Here is an 18,074-nt window from a genome sequence, read left to right as displayed (position 1 = left end):
GTGCTTTTGCATCCCAGTGTTGAAACTCAGAACAAGTAATCACAAACTAAGAAAGGTGGACACATGAACATACCACAAGAAGCAAGATTGTGTCAGCTTCCATAGCTGAATTTGATGCACTGGTGACTCAAACACAGGAGTGCATTGCTGGCCTAAAGGACTGGATGACTCTCAACAAACTGCAACTAAATGATGATAAGACTGGATTTATGATAACCTGTCCAAAGAAGTTTCATCAACATCCTTCCTTTCTTGACTCTGTTCTCATCAATAGCACACCTGTTTCACTTTCTCCTTCTGTTCACAGTCTTGGTGTAATCCTAGACCAGTCTCTTTCCTTCCAACAGCACATTTCGAATATCTGTAAAGTTGCCTGTTTGGAACTGCGTAGAATCAGCTCTATCCGCCACTGTCTCTCAACCGATGCAACCAAGACACTTGTATGCTCTCTGGTTCTCTCAAGATTGGATTACTGCAACTCTCTCTTGGCCGGCCTTCCCAAATATCTGTTAGACTCCAACGAATTCAGAATAACGCTGCCAGACTCATATGCAGAGCTTCTAAATTTGACCATGTTTCTCCTCTCCTTCAGTCTCTCCACTGGTTGCCTGTTTCTGATCGAATAGACAATAAGCTATCCACTCTGACCTTTTCTGCAGTCAATGGATCTGGCCTCAAGTATCTTTCTGAACTCCTCCATATCTATACCCCGTCTCGCCAGCTCCGTTCTTCCTCTGATACTCGACTTCTCAGGATACCTCACATCAGAAGTAAGACCTATGGACACAGATTGTTTTCTTTTCAATCGCCAAAGACGTGGAACAAGCTCCCTGATAACCTTCGTCATTCTGATTCCCTCACATCTTTTAAATCTCATCTCAGAACTCACCTTTTCCCTCAGCAATAAGTTCAATTGTGGCAGGTCCACTTCCTTTGCATTAGCTGTGCTTGACAATGTGTGTATACATACGTATGTGTACATAACTACATGCATGTATATGAATGTGTATTATGTGTGCGTGTGTTTATGTAAGTTTGTGCCTGCCTATGTGTGCGTATGTGTTAGGGTAGCTGTTAGATACACATGTATGTTAAAATGTATGTATGCAGTGTGTGTGTGTGTGTGTGTGTGTGTGTGTAGTCACATTTTGGTGTGTGTATGTAACATAGATGTAATGTTTAATGTTAACAAATGTGTTTTTGTAAAGCACCTAGAGCAGATTTCTGGATAGTGTGCTATATATATATAAGTATCCATTATTATTATTATTACAAATCGAGTGGGAGACGAATACCATTTTGTCATGGAATGTCCTGCACTTCAAAATCTCCGCAATCGGTATTTACCTAGGTAATACAGAACACGTCCATATTCTTATTGCATTGTATCAGACTGATGATAACATTTGGCCTTTTATTTTATTTCATTTTATTTTTTCACCATTTGTATTATCTCCCCTTTTGTTTCTTTTGTTTAAGAATATCTTCGCTCTTCCTCTGTGGCCGTCATCCCATTATTGTCATGTTTCCTTGTTTCTCTATAACTCAAAAGAGTAAATGGGAATAAACTCATTGTCATTGTCAACACTGTGGCCTTGTCTCTTAGTAGGTAGATTCAGCCAAATTTTTTAATTCATAGCAGAAGCCTCATATCTCATTGTTTTGGAGCAATATCTCATTGTTTTTTAATTTAAAAAAAAAATGGCGATTTTATCGAACCTCACAAAATGACATCTTGGAACCCTTGTAGAATTGCAACAAATACATTCTCATAGCCAAAACTCTTCATATATGATCCATATAGTACACAGAATACCTCCGATGTTTTTTCAGTTGGTTGTTAATGTTATTGGCTGAATGCCAGTGTCATGAATTCTGGGGAAAAGGCTTATTTTCTGCATGTCCGATTCTGTAGTTCTGATAGTAGTGTTACTGAAATGAGTGAAACTACAAAAAAAAATAATGCATCTGCATAAAACATTAAAAAAATTTTCAGGTTCAGGAAAGATTGTAGACTTACAAGGCAGCAAATGTTAATAATAAATCTTGGTAAACAACAGCTTTTGATATGATTTTTTTTTTTAATGCTTTATTCAAAACGGTCAGGGATAACATGCTCCATTGATGCTAAAAATGATTATCCTTTTAGATAATTTTCAGGGTTTTTTCCCCACATGAAGTCAAAATCAATATACATGCATCACTTTATATAATCGTATTCTTGTTTATACTTCATGTGGAGTGATGGCCTAGAGGTAACGCGTCCGCCTAGGAAGTGAGAGAATCTGAGTGCGCTGGTTCGAATCACGGCTCAGCCGCCAATATTTTTTCCCCCTCCACTAGACCTTGAGTGGTGGTCTGGATGCTAGTCATTCGGATGAGACAAGAAACCAAGGTCCCATGTGCAGCATGCACTTAGCACACATAAAAGAACCCACGGAAACAACCCTTTTGTTCCTGGCAAAATTCTGCAGAAAAATCCACTTCGATAGGAAAAACAAATAAAACTGCAGGCAGGAAAAAATACAAAAAAGTGGGTGGCGCTGTAGTGTAGCGACGCGCTCTCCCCGGGAGAGCAGCCCGAAGTTCACACAGAGAAATCTGTTGTGATAAAAAGAAATACAAATACAAATACAAATGATTAATTATTAATCAGCATAGCTTATCGTACCAGTTCTAAAGTACAGACACCCAGCTGAACTACTGCATGGTCCGTATCCATCAGTGATGAAGTATAAAGTTTGAAAGAAAACAACAGTCTAACAATACAGCATAAAAGATACCCCTATTAGTGTTATTCTTCTTTGTGTTTTTCTTTAATTTTCTCTGTCTCCCCCTCTCCTCATTCAAGTTACTGCAAACATTTGAAATTCAGAAGCACGAAAGTGCACAAAATCTTTCACTTGTTTCTTTAATACTCTGTGGTGGAAATGTTGTCTTTGCCTTTTCTTCAAGCATGTCCACCGGATGTGTAACAACATTACAATGAAAATCTGGCACTAAGAAATAAAGACAATGCTCTATCACATCTACCAGCAGGTAGCGTGCGCACACACACACACACACACACACACACACGCATGCATGCACACACACACACACACACATGCACGTACACACACACATGACACGCACAAATATGCGTCCATGTATGAACACACACACGCACACAAACCCAGTAAAAAGCATGCATGCACGCACGCATGCACACACGCACGCACACACACACACACACACACAACTGCGCATGTATACAAACACCTTTAGGCATACACAAACTGTTCATGTAGTATGCATAAAAGGATACATATCGGGTGTCCCCCAAAAAGTGAACCGCTTTTTGACAAGTATTTTCTCAGTGATAGAGAACCGAATTTTTTGACAATTTTCACACAGTAACCTTAGGGTATCATTGACAAGTCTGCATGCAAAATATCTAAAAGTTCGGACACAATTTATGAGAGTATTGTCAAATTCAAAACAGCAGGTCAAAAAATCCAATAACAGAGCTGTGTAATGTGACCTTCATCATGTTCATGCCAGGTGCCAGGTGTTGGCATCTGTCAATCAGTGTCAGTCTAAAAATAGCCTGTTTAGGTGTCAAGTCTATCTTTTTTTTTTTTTTTTTTTTTTTTTTTTTATATTGTCGTCTGTATCCAAAATCAGTTCTGTCCAAAGTTTCAGTTTGGAAGGTTCAACCATGCCCTTGAATAAAAGTGATAAGGCTATAATTGAAAACTATTTCAAGGAAAAAGGCTGAGGTGGAAGAAGGATTGTAAAAGAATTTCCAGGCAAGGGGTGGAGTCATGTCACTGTATATAGACTTATCTCTAAAATATGCACTGCTGGGTCAGTAGCACGTATAACTGGAAGTGGGAGACCCAAGACAGCATGTTCGGAGGAGAACAAGGACCGTGTTGAGGAACTGATTCAACCCCAGAAGGGGAACCCAGGGATCCACAATCTCTTAGAGAAATTGCAAGCGATTTTCAAGTGAGCAAGTCTTCTGTGCTAAGAATGGTGAAAGAAATGGAGCTGAAGCCCTCCAAGAGGATACGGGTATCAAGGAGGGACCAAAATGTTAGAGGGAAAAGAAAAACTCGCTGCCGTAACTTGAATGACCGTTATTCGGCCACTGATGTGAAAAGGATCATTTTCACAGACGAGAAAAACTTTACGTTAGAGAAAGCTAAAAATCGCCAAAACGATCGCGTTTATGGGAAACGGAAACTAGAAATTTAGCCATCTCGCCTCTATCATGAGACTTCTAGATTTTCAAAAGAGATAATGGTTTCTGCTGGAGTATCCTGGAAAGGAAAAACAAACATTCATTTTATTGACACTGATAGAGCCAAGGTTAATAGTGAAAGCTACATTCAGTTATTGGATGACAATCTTCATTTGGAAAGAGCAGAGTGAAGCTGATGCCTGTCAGAAACTAATCCCAGTGTAGCAAAACAAACACAAAAAAGGTGGGAGGGGATAAAGAATAAATCTGACATTTGTTACACATGATACACAACAATTATTCAGATTGCTCAGGACTACTTTTTTTTTATCCCTAATTTGCATGCTCACTTGCTTGAGAGTGTACATTAATATACAATCATCCATATATAAGTGAGCTAAAAAAAAAAAAAAAAAAAAAAAAAAAGTAACCAAGGGCACGCCCGAAACAGCTCTTTCAAATTGAACTCGCACCCACAAGAATGCATGCACTAACACACCAGTCTGCATTAATGCAAGCATGTGCAACACAAAATTCAAGCTTTTGATTTTTTTGTTCATTTATTGCAGAACACACAATTATTTAAAACAGAAAGAAACTACAAATAACTATTTTTTCAGCCAAATAAGCTAATGATTAATTTTAAATTGTGAACTAAAGAGCAAATACTGAAGCGATTCAATCAATGTGCCAGAATTACCCCAAATCAATAGTAAAAATCAATCATATTCATAAATATTCAAGGATCAGTCTGCTGTAATGTTCTCCACAGGAATTAAACTCTGTTGATGAAGCCAATATACAATTTACTGTTTACAAGTGATGTACAAAATAAAATATATGTCAAATGAAATGTGTGCACGATCAAAATTTCTGACAACTTCCTGCCACATTTTCCATGATCTTAGTGCCCATAAAGTGCAGTTTCAATAACTTCATGCACAAAGTTGTCTTCATGGGGGAATGTTTATTTTTGGAATCAAACATTTTCCAGATATAAACATTAACAGCAATAAAAAAAAAAAAAAAAAAAAAAAGTGTCATTCATTAACACATCCAGATATACAAAACTGAAGTCTTTTCGAAAAGACTCCATGCTAAGTGCATATGAAGACAAACTCTTTTGGAAAGACTCATTTCAAGCAAATGAATTGTTCTTTAACAACATTAAACCAAATCATGCAGTGGAATTGTTGGCAGTGCCACTGGTTTTAATGATAAATTTACTTTAGAGTTTTTACTCGGGCAAAATGGATGGATACCTGAAAATGCTTGCTACATTGCAGACTTGTGGAAGGAGGATGGAAGTTACCGGACTTATACTGATTTCATTTATTAATGAGTACAATATACCAGCTAATTTTCTAAGTTATGCAGCAGTCATTTAATGGAAAACAACTTCTGTTGGAATGAATATCAAATATGAATTTTGATAACAATTGTAAATCAAATTATTCCAGAATATTACATCCGCTCAGTGAAGAAAGGAACAAGCTTGTAGTATGACATTGTTGTGAAGGATAATTTAAAGGAAAATTTTGCACACAAAAAACAAAAAAACAAAAAAAACAAAAAATAAATATAAACTGGATAAAGACTTTCATAATGATTCAGAATATTGCGGAAATCAAATTGATGTCTGATAAGAATAATACACTAAATTTTGACAACAAATGTTCTGTTGCACAGTTAAACCTAACAACAGACACTCTTTTTGCTACAATGGGACGTGCAACAGTCTATTGGAAGCAGCTGGAACAAGCAATCAGTAACAAATGCAAAAACATTTGATCTTTCTCCCTGAATACTCATTTAAAATATGATAAAATATTGGACTTTGTTTTGCTTCTTGCAAAATTCTATACCGATAAATGCAAAATAAAAAATACCTTAATTCAATGAATTTAGTAAGTTATTGAAAAACAGACATGAAACAGAAAAATATACTGCTTTTGTTTACGTAAATTCTGTTGAATTCCACACAGACTGGCATTACTACAAGGAAAAATTGAAGCTGAAGAAAATTCAAAAATCATTATCCTGTCCAAAAAACAAAACAAGATCCATGCCATCATGGAAGAAAAAAGAATGGGTTGTGTACATCATGATGGATATATATCTGATACATGTGCATGTATTGCTTAACGTTTATTTAAAAAGAATAGGTGTTCTGCACACCAGAAGATGGAAATATCTGTCCTGGAACACTTTTCTGCACACCAGGAGATGAAAATTTCTGTCGTGGGGCACTTTTTTGCACACCAGAGAGACAGAAATTTCTGTCCCCAGACACTTTTTTTGCACACGAGGAGATGGAAATTTCCATCCTGGGGCACTCAGTTAAACTGTCTCCCAGTCAATTGCTTTGCTAAGTCTAGAAATAGTTGTATATACTTTCTCTGTCAAATGATCCCATCTCACTGGCTTTACAGCCTGCAAAATTCAAGACATCCGTTTAGTGCTCAACATTTCAAGGTACTGGTTTATGTTCTGTGCTCATGAGCAACACTGATCACCATTATCATCATTTGCACAAGAATGGATTATTTCATAGGCAGTTAAGCAGTAACCGACAACATGTTATGGCTGATAAATATTCAACTACATTGACACTATCCATGTAAAAGCAAAACCAACAAAAAAACCCAACAAAACACAGTATACAACATTGTGTGATATTTATCAAGTACAAAAGTTTATGGCATAGAGTGTTTGTATGTTTTATATGAATTAATCCCATCTAAAGCATTTTAACACAACGCCTAATATATTTATACCCTAAATAACTGGGCAAAAGCAGACAGCTTCATATTTTGTTGCTCACTGTAAATTTCTGCTTTATTAATAGCTCAGACTGGATGATTATTAACAAACATATAATACCTCTGTTTCAAAGGAAGCAGCATTTAGAAAATATGAGTCCGTTTGTTAGTTTTCTTTCTTTTGTTAATATTTCTTTAGTTTTTCATTTTGTTTTCTTTCGTTTTTTAAAAATATTTTTCAAATCAATTTATTTTCAACATGAGTATAGTAACATTATATATACCTAGTTTCACTCTCTCTGAGTTTGTTTTTTTGTTTTTACAGTTTTCCAGCATTTGTTTCCCTGGGAAACATTACCCAACCCATAGTCACCAGTCTCACCAACCCTACATTGCAGTCATCTTATTCTGATGTTCATGAGCTGCAACCCCTACATCCATTCATATTTGCTAGTGGGCTTTTACATGCATGGCCATTTTTACTCCACTATGTAGGCAACCATACTCCATTGTGGGGGGGCCGGGGAGGCGGGGGGGGGGGGGGGGGGGGGTAAATGTTTCCAGCATTATTCACTGGGGTTGGAGGACCAAGAAGGCAGAGATGGCAGCAAGAAAATTCAAAACAGAAAAAAAGGCAGAAACAAAAACTGTGATTGCAAAGAGAAAATTTCTTGGGTAATGATTTCAAGAGGCCCTGATATATATATATATATATATATATATATATATATCATCTCTCTGGCCTAATTATGTACATCTCTGACGACAAACAGACCTACAAAATCTCAACATGATCCACATACATATTTACAGACAAAAATAAAATAAAATAAAATAAAAAGGAAAACTCCAAGAAAACGGGATACTGTGTCAGGTGGATATCCCTCCACAACCAGTGAATCCAACTAGCTGTTATGCCAGAATAAAAATTAGACATTCTGAATCACTACCACAAAACTTGGATGCTGTAAAGTCAGTAACAATATTTCAACTGACTCATGCATACATGAGCACCCCAGATCCCCCCACCACCACCTACCTCCCCCCCACCCCCCACACACACATACACACAAGAAAAAGAGGAAAGAAAATCAATTATCATCATTATGTTTCATCACTTAAATGAAAATCATCCAGTAGATTTCTGTACAAACAGTGGTCTTCCATTATATCCTTGACTGCAGATAAACTGTTGCAAGTCACACTTCTCCACTGTCACAGTGCTGTGAGTTATAGCTCAGAACAACCTTGACTTACAGACTGAAACAGACATGTTTCCCCTGTGAATACACAGGCATAAACCACCATGTATGGCATGTCCTCTTCAGAGGCAACTGGTAATCTTTAATTATGTAAATCACATTCAGCTGGAGGCTATAATACAAAGTTAATACTTACAACAAAAATGAAAACAAACTGAATCAACAAAATTTCACATTACAATTTTACTCAACCACATCAGATGAAGGCAAGCATGCATACCATTTACAGAAGAAATACTTATGAATTTCTTAGAGCACATCTCAAAAGAATACTTTTAGGCACATCAAACGCATTATTGGTATGAATAAATGGAAAAAAACCTTCAATGAAAAACGCCAGTTAACCAATGGATCATTTTTCCTTTTTCTAGTTTCCATTTACATTTTAAACATACAAGGTCAATGCATTAACAGACTATACAAATATGAACTGCTTACAGAATGGTTTCAGAAACTGAGAATGTTTTCATTACATTCACAAAAAACAAAAACCTGTGGGATAGTCAGTTGTGATATCATTCATCTGTCTTGCATCAACTTTTCTTCCTTATTTGATACGGATATATGCTCTCATATTCATCTTTGTACTGTGAAAATAATGTCCACTTCACTGCAGTACATACACTGAACATTCTACGTCAGAGACTTGCAGCGTTACATTATCACTCTTTATATATTACACACTCTTCATGTTACACAACTCTTTGCCACAATTCTAATTTGTGCACACACAGCACATACAATTTCAACTGGTTGCAATGACACAAGGATTATCTCACCATGCATCCTTTTTCTTACTGGCACATACATCACAGTCTTTCATTAACATTCAAATATATCATCAACACAATAAGAAATATAAAAAGGCAATGCATCCTCTAAAATTTAAAAACTTTTTTTTAACACACACACACAACGTCCACAAAGATTTCCTTTGACAAGCTCTAAAAAACAACAACAAACAAACAAAAAAACAAACAAACAAAAAACCCCCCACACACATCACACATGCAGTCTCAGCATAATTCATCAGCATGTGCACTGTCAGTTCAACAAGACACACAAAGCATGGATCCGTAATGATGTGTTCTCAGTGAGTTCCCCTGCTGCAGTGAAGCCTGCAGGTCAAAGGGCTGTCAACGATGTTGCTTCACACATTATATAGTACACTGTCCGTGAACTGAAAAACCCAGAAGAAATGAAATTCCACAAAACAAAAATTAATGTTTGAAAACATTGTGGCTGACTGGCAAATATACAGTAAACTGATTCAAAACATCTGTACGTCTCAAGATGTGTATCGTGAGTTATTTGTGTTTCTGTCAAGCTATCATTCACATGTGCATGTCTCAAGAGTCCACAAGTATGAAGCATTTGGGTTCTGGTCAAGTTTTAAGCAAGTATGTCTCAAATCATCATGGAGTATCAAACAAGCAATCATTTGGGTTTTAGTCAACTCATTACAATGCAGTTAAATCATCACACAGACAAACAAGAAATACTAGACCCAGTGATACATTACTTTTTAACAATGCGAGCCAATATGAAGTTTGATGACACAACAACACCATAAAGACCATTTCTTGTAACACACCCAAAGGTTCATCAACAGTACTTCAAGAAAATCACACATGTAACAGATTCACACTGCAATGATAACCAGTCATGCCATTCTCAATGGTCAAATCAAATCAGGATTTTTCACAAGGATGCGGATGACAAGGGACACCTCTGGGCTGCTAAAGTAAATTTTAAAACGACTGTACAAATCTAAACACTAGAAAGAAGACACAGACAAGACACAGACACACTGCCACACACACACCAACTACAGTTCATAATCAAAAACTTCAATCATGAAAGCAAACGTATATAAATTATTATATCAATAATCTCAGTGGGAAGAGAAAAGACCACACTTGTGTTGTAAAATTCAAAAACTGACACAAGTCAGGGATGAATTCTAACTCTACATGTCTATAGCAAACTACTTCTTCTTTGTTTGTGGGCTGCAACTCCAAAGTTCACTCCTATGTACATGAGTGGGATTTTACATGTATGACTGTTTTCACCCCGCCATGTAGGCAGCCATACTCTACTTTCGAGGATGTGCATGCTGGGTATGTTCTTGTGTTTCCATAACCCACCGAACGCTGACATGGATTATAGGATCTTAAACGTGCGTATTTGATCTTCTGTTTGCGTACACACACGAAGAAGGTTCAGGCACTAGCAGGTCTGCACATACGCTGATCTGGGAGATTGGAAAAATCTACATCCTTTATCCACCAGGCGCCGTCACCGTGATTCGAACCCAAGACCCTCAGATTGAAAGTCCAACACTCTAACTCTATTGTATTCCTTATTACTTTTTGTCACAACATATTTTTCTGTGCGAGATTCAAGCTGCTCTCTCTGGGGAGAGTGTGTCACTATGCTACTCTTGTTCTTTTTTTCTGTCTGCAAGTGTGTTTCTTTTATTATAAAAATGAATTTTTCTACTGAATTTTGCCAGGGACAACCCATTTGTTGCTGTAGTTTCTTTCATGTGCGCTAAGTGCAAGCTGCACATGGAGCCTTGGTTTATCGCCCCATCCAAATAATTCTGTTCTTTCCTGTGACTGTCTCTGTGGGTTACAGAGTTTGCCAAAAATTGATCCAACAAATCTGAGTACATGATTTAAAAAAAGTTACAATTTAGTTCATTGAAAATCAGTATGTCTGGTTGATTTTATGGCGTTTTTATAAAGCACTAAAACACTGTGCAGTTTGACAGAGCACCTGGCATCACAATTTTCCAACACCACTAAGTTCATGTGTTTTACCTCCTCCCACCGTCCATGCCTCTGTCTTTTACTCTGCATGGTGGATTTGGAGTTGTTTCATTACATGTACACTGCACGCAACATGACTTTCCAGCTACTTTGATGTTACCTTGGTGAAAGGGGAAGCTACTGTGCATTCTTATCAATTAACACATACACGTACTGATATAAACTGACAGAAAGAGCTTGAAAAAAAAAATCAAAATTCGCAAAAACCGCACAATTCAAAATGAAATAACAAAATCACAAGCCATTTGCTTATACCAGATTTTACAATCAATCATTTAAGACATGCAGAGAATTTCAAGTCATAATAATTTATAAATATAACCCTTGAATTTATTTGAAAATGTCAGCCTTCTGTACTTCACAAAATGAACAAGTGATGTCACAAAGGTTTCAACAAACTGCATCCATGTAGAAAACATACACAAAGAAAGAATAAATGTCATAAAATTGAATTCTAACATAGTATTTACACAATGTACACACCAACGTGAACTTTACTCACCGTCTCAAACAGAATCTTAGCAAAATACAAGGATAGATTTTTCAACTACTCATCCAACAAAACTAAAACAATAGCAATCACACAAGCACACATGCGTGCGTGCGTGCACACACACACACACACACACACACACACTGATGGGCAGATAGTTGTCCATTCCTTTCAAATCCAAGTACACCCAAAATTGTATGAAAACAAAACAAACAAACAAAAAAACCAACTAAATTCAGCCCTCACTCAAGCATCATTCAAGTCATTAAGCGTACACAGTGACTGATTACAACAAACAAGTTCAGAGACTTTTCACTCCCCAACAAGATACAGGGTCAAACACTCTTCAACTAGATACTGAGTCAAACAACTTCAGGTCACTGCTGCTCTCTGTATTTCCCGTCGCCTTGCACATAGGTAAAAGTATGGCAGGTAAGAACATATCTTGCAATGATGATCTCAGAACAGTGAGGACAGAGCCGATTTGACATGTTCACTTGACACACGAATGAATGTTTTCTGCTGCTCAGTGAGGTCACTTGCAAACACACCCACTACTGCCAACTGTTGCTGCACACGATTCAAGTAGCCATCGTCTGGGAAGCTGTATCTGTAACACAGTACAATTAACCCTTTATTTATTTTTTTTTCTCCACATTTTGCTTTGTGTATATTCTAAATCTGTTTTGCAACCCTTCATATCAAGTCAGAATCAGATAAAGGGAAATATCATTTCTGAAATAAAGTAAATTCATTGTATTCAGATGATAGGAATGGTCCGACTTTTGCTGGATACATTCACATTGTGGATTTCTTTATAACTAACATGCTGATCGCCTTGTGAAATGTGGAGCAACTAATGATGATGGAATTCCTTGCGTCTTGCTATCCTCAGAAATGTGTGATATCATGGAAAAGGAACTGTTTTAATCTTTCTGAAGTCCTGTCCATGGGTATTTTAATCTGTTGAATGTGTACATTTTCAGCAATAATGTTAAAAGCATAATGCTTTAACTTTTGCTTGATTCCCAAGAAAGTGTTGGTAAAAAAGCAAACTGTTTATGTAATGAACATCTAACAGTTGACACTATTCTTTTTGGAGGGGTGAGGGGGGGAGGGTGGGGGGGGGAGATATTGTTTCACTGTTAAAATTTGTCTCTTCTGAAACCAGCCAGTCACATGTTACACAGTCCAGAAGGAAATTTACTGTAAGCACCACCACCTTTCTTTCAACCACTGTATACATGTATGTTTGTTTCATCCCCCCCCCCCATTCCCCCATCCCCCTTTTTTTTCCTTTTTCTTCTCTCCCTCCCCCTCATTCTAAATTTCCTTCAACTGTTAAAACCGTTCTGACAAATGTGAATTTTTATTTTATTTCATTAATCTTGAGTCTGAAATCACCAACTTGTGTGACCAGACTACAGGTAAACTACCAATCAACCTTGAGCAAGAGATTTCACAAACTACTGTGAACTTAAAAACAAAGATCAGGTCCATCTAACAGACATAAGATAAAACTGGCTGACTGTAGGGCAACGGCAGCAACAACCTACGCAATATTAAAACAATGATCTCCATAACAACTGTGGAAGAACCTGTAAAACCATCCTGTCATCCAATCAAAATACTACATACCTGGCAGCTTGCTTTTTGGCTGTCTTGTGTTCAATGCCACTCCAGGTTATACCATATTCTGGTGTTCGTTGAGAGTGAACCCAACTGGATCTCTGGATCTCACCCAGTCTGAAAAGCAAGCCTCGATCAAACGCTATCTTCAGGAGCATCAGAACTTTTCGGCCTTCAGGTACATCAGGAAGATAGGCAGTTTCTTCTTTTCCAAGGTATTTTTCTTCTGCATACTGCTTAGCCTGAAATTTGGAACAAGTCTGTTTACTCTGCAGCAATTACAATTCTTCATTTTGTCAAATAATATAGCTCATTGGCAATATATGCTTATGCAAGCAATGTTGGCAAACAAGCAATATTGAAAGATGTGATTCAGGAAACAGCTGACGGGGAAATAAAAGTAGTAGTAGTGATCTGTGAATGCTAAGCAAATGATCAATAGTTAACATGAAAATGTAATTTAGGTGGACAACAGTTAACATGTTATTTTCTTCTTCTCTTTTTCTCTGTGTGTGTGTGTGTGTTTATCTGTTCTGCCAACCCCGCCAACCCCCATTTCCTCCCCTATCCTTCTACCCAAACCTCTGCCTTGCTAAATCCTCTCAACCCCATACCCCCCCCCACCCACCCCCCACCCAGTGGAGGTAAACCCAACGTAAAAGATGCAAATGGCAATTTCTACCACCTGTTCCTTGTTGTTGTTTTTTAAGAATTAAAACATTATATCATACTATATTCATACTATAATACATAATACATTATATTACATTACATCATATCATATCATTACATCAATCTTTGTCACAACAGATTTCTTTGTGTGAAATTCAGGAGAGCTCATCACTACAGTGCAGAGCCACTTTTTTTCCTTTCTTTTTTCAACCTGTAAGTATATTTGTTTTCCTATCACAATGGATTTTTCTACAGAATTTTGCCACGGACAACCCTTTTGTTGGTATGGGTTCTTTTCCATGCACTAAGTGCACGCTACACACGGGACCTCAGTTTATCATCTCATCTGAATGACTAGTGTCCAGATGACCACTTAAGGTCTAGTGGATGGGGAGAGAATACTGATGAATGTGGAATCAGATCTCATGCCCTCAGATTCTCTGGCTTCTTGCATGTCCGTGTTACCACAAGGCTACCACACCACACAAGTAAGTTAGCCACACACTCATCAGAAAAATGTTCGCCGGCAATGCTGCAATTGTTTTGTGTACAAAGGACGTTAAACACCTGACAGACTTGTTATGGCATGAAGTGATTCTGAGACATTGCTTTCTGTGACTTTTGCTGTTGATCAAGATGAATGATTCATTCACAGAGGTGTGGTTTTTTGTTGGGTTTTTTGTTGTTGTTTTTTAAGAAGTAGTCTTGACACTGTGGCTTATTTCTTTCAAACCTGTATTGCTGCATTGAGTTCGTTCTTTAGTTGAGCATCTTTTCACTATCAGTGACATTAGATGATACAAAAAAAAGAAAGTGGGGAGGTGGGGGTGTGTGTGTGGAGGGGGGGCGGGGGGGAAGGGGGGCACAGGGAAGGGGTGAGGGAACAGGAAAACAGAAAAGGTAAAAATCTACCAAAAAATCTGTAACTAACATGCAATTACATTTAACAGTAACAATTCAATAATGATAATAATAATCAGAAACCATTAACAAAATTCTGAAGTACATTCAAGGAATGTAGAAATAGGGCTATGAACTAATGCCTGTGACTAATGCATGTGATGGAATAACTGTGTGTTTTGTTAAGTACGTTTCAATTTTTTCTCTCCAAGAACAAACCTGAAGGCAAATTTCTGTACACTGTGATCAGGCAATAAAGTGATAGATCACTGAACAGGTACAGAGATTAACCCAAACCTGTAACAATCCATATTCCAACACATGTCATTATCACCCTGCTCAATTCTGTTTCCCTATTTAAAGTTCCTCACTGGTTTTATAATGGTCACTGAACACTGTTCCATGTGAAACAAAAGGTTAATAAGATGGTGTTAACACTTCACTGAGGTGAGTTTATTCCTGAACCCATGGTTCCCCCTTCCATACAACTGTAAAACTTCCAGTTTGACAAATCTGTTTTTTATGATGATTTCAAGATGACATTATCACAAAAATCTGTTAAAAAGGTGACTGGAATTTTATTATGTTTTTTTAAGTATCCAGTTAATCTTTAGATATGCAAACGTAATAGGTAGTGCACATAAAATGTGTGAGATCTGATGATGTAAAATACCTTCGTCAAATTCAGTTTTCGCTCACACAAATCACAACTGATGTATAGATAATAAAAGCTACACATGAGCTTTGTCCTAAAATGTGACACTCAAAACTTAAAAACAATGAAATCATAAAGTGCAACTTACTTGCTCACTGTGTTTCCCGCCTGGGAATTTGTATAAAATGACAAATGTCCCTGGAGGAAACCCTGGTAGCTGCTGTGTTTTGTCATACTTGACTTTCATTGTTCCCTTTGGCTGGTCACCATGTATTTCACCCCATGCTGTCCCACAATCAGGACACTTTGGCTCCCTTAATTCTTTAGAACAGTCATCACAGAGATGGTGTCCACATGTATCCAGGGTCTTGCACTGCTTCTCGTTCCAGCACACTGAGCAGACAGGTGTGGTGCTGTGCCTTGAATTCTGCCTCCTGTCTGGTTTGGCTTTGTCAGTGTTGTCAACAGCCCTTTCGAAGCATTCTTTCAATGTTTGTATGCTCTTTTCTTCAGGGTGGACAATGTAAATTTCTGTTACATGTATTGCTACATCTGGCATGGTGCTGACGTTTTTCACTGCCTGGTACAAAGCCACAGCAAATGCTTCTAGCGCCTGATCTGAATCTGTAAAATATAAGAATTCATATTAATTTTAATATATAACAAAAAGAGCAATTACTTTCAAACTTGACCACATTCTGTTAAAGTGTATATGAATGTTACATCAATCATTTTCACAATATTTCATGGCACAGTTCCCCTATATTTGCAAGTAAAACTTGCAAATGAGGATTCTGAAACAATTTAACATGATGGAGAGATGTAGGAGGGGGAGCAGAATGTAGGGCCAGGATGGATCATACACAGCCCATGGTAACCCCTGTTCAGTGATGGGCACAATCACACAGATCTAGATGGATTCTGGGGAGGTGTGATTGTAGTGGGAGGACCACACCACTTCATTTAATGTGAAGGTGCTGTCACCTATCCTGTGACTGGGGCACGGAACAGGATCACAGCAATAGAGGACATGGATGATATTGTTGAGGTGAAAGTTATTAACATTAGAATTATCTTTCTTGATGCTAAGAGAAAATAGAGGGCACCAGATGAACAACAATGGTCAGGGCCACAGCAGATCACAGTCCAGTTTCTGTTTGTTTATTTCACTTTTTATTAAATCTGTTCTTCATAGCACGAAAGATGTATCTGATCTTAGCTGTCTGAGCAACAACACAACAAATATGTCCCCTGCTGGGTTCCAGGGAGAAACCAAACCCACCTGGGCCTCCAATGGTTTCGAGACACATTGGGAGTTAGAATGGTTGGATGACTGTCTGTACTGACTGACCCCTGCATCTGAAGCTGGGATAGGTGACAACTGTCAGTGGCCCTTTTACCCTAGCCAGTCTTGCAGGGTGGAACAATTGTCCAAATAGAAATATCTGTGCCATCCTTGACAATCCATGGGATCATTATTATCACCAACAGGTACAGAGAATAACTCAAACCCACAAACATAAAGGGGGTCCCCAAGTGGAAGGCTGGTCAAGAACACACCGACGTTACACCCCTCAAGTCTGCTGTTTGCCAATGGCAGAGCAAGACATGGCATGTGATTGAACACAAAACCAATGTGGCTTCAATGAACAACTTCATTCTCAAGTTGAGACAAGGACAGAAGAAATATATAAATTGTGAAAAACAATGGACAGAAGGAACCAAGAGTGGAAAAGGTAAAGAGAGCCACAGAATAAACAAAATAAAGTGCCAAGTACATAAACAAAAGACTTCAGGAAACAAAGAGCATAAATCTGAGTGACGTTCAGTCCGCTGTTGGCCACATAATGTGAAACGGTGAATTTCTATGCTCTGAGGGGAGAAAATTGCACTTATTGGCTGAACTATAAATAGGCCTGGGGGTGTCTTAATACCGCATCAGTCACACACAAGAAAATGGCCAACTGGCCAAACCAGTTTGACACCATCAGGGCATGATGTCAAATAAATAATTCACACTCACACAGAAGTGACAAGAACACATTTCTTGATAAAGGAAAATAAACTATCATCAGTATAAAGTGTTACAACTATTGTAAAGTGTGTTTCCAAAATGCATCAAAAACAAAAGACAAATAATGCTGATATTCTTCAGTGCTTGTGAAATAAAAGATGCAAGACAACAAACAAACAAACAAAAAGCTAAAAAAGAATGTTACTAAAAGTGTCTTACTATGATGTTTTCCATATGGATATCCTGGGAAGGCAACAGTTCTCCTTCTGGCCTGGCTCACTTTGATGAGGACTTTCTGTGCAGCTGCATGGATTTCCTGTTGGCTGTCTCTGTGGTACAGGCCAACCACAGGCAACAGCACCATTCTGCTGTTTGACTCTGTGATATCAATGTCCCCTCTGTGATGTACTTTCATGCCATAATTAGGAACAAACTCAGCGGAAAATTTACTGTTCGCAGACATAAATTTCCTTGAAAATGTATCTTCGAAACTTTGACCCTCAACCTGCCAAAGAACAATGGCATCTGTGCTGACACTGATGTCATCTTTACACTGGAACAGAACACGGATGCTGTGACAGTCAACAACTGCAGTACTGTCTCCAGGATGGTGTCTGCTCCGACG

At 37.9% G+C, this 18,074-nt stretch overlaps 2 protein-coding genes across 2 annotated transcripts in view; both read right to left on the bottom strand.

Annotated features, from left to right (window-relative positions):
• Positions 1-4,037: 4,037 nt before the first annotated feature.
• On the bottom strand, positions 4,038-18,074 carry LOC143301322 (putative E3 ubiquitin-protein ligase DTX3). Its single transcript, XM_076615536.1, has 4 exons — positions 17,669-18,074; positions 15,584-16,059; positions 13,218-13,450; positions 4,038-12,189 (listed from the first exon to the last, which is right to left on the bottom strand). Exons 1-4 carry the CDS (start codon positions 17,910-17,912, stop codon positions 12,039-12,041), a joined length of 1,104 nt encoding a protein of 367 aa, XP_076471651.1. The 5' UTR covers positions 17,913-18,074; the 3' UTR covers positions 4,038-12,038.
• LOC143277429 (uncharacterized) overlaps positions 17,950-18,074 on the bottom strand; it is a 46,483-nt gene continuing 46,358 nt past the window's right edge. The window contains exon 16 of the mRNA XM_076582242.1: positions 17,950-17,954. Coding sequence (XP_076438357.1) covers positions 17,950-17,954 — 5 coding nt within the window. The remainder of the gene's footprint in view (positions 17,955-18,074) is intronic.

Source organism: Babylonia areolata, chromosome 2 (genome assembly GCF_041734735.1).
Source record: "Babylonia areolata isolate BAREFJ2019XMU chromosome 2, ASM4173473v1, whole genome shotgun sequence".
Lineage (NCBI taxonomy): Eukaryota > Metazoa > Mollusca > Gastropoda > Neogastropoda > Buccinidae > Babylonia > Babylonia areolata.
Note: the sequence above shows the minus strand (reverse complement) of the source record. Positions and strands in the feature narration are given on the sequence as shown.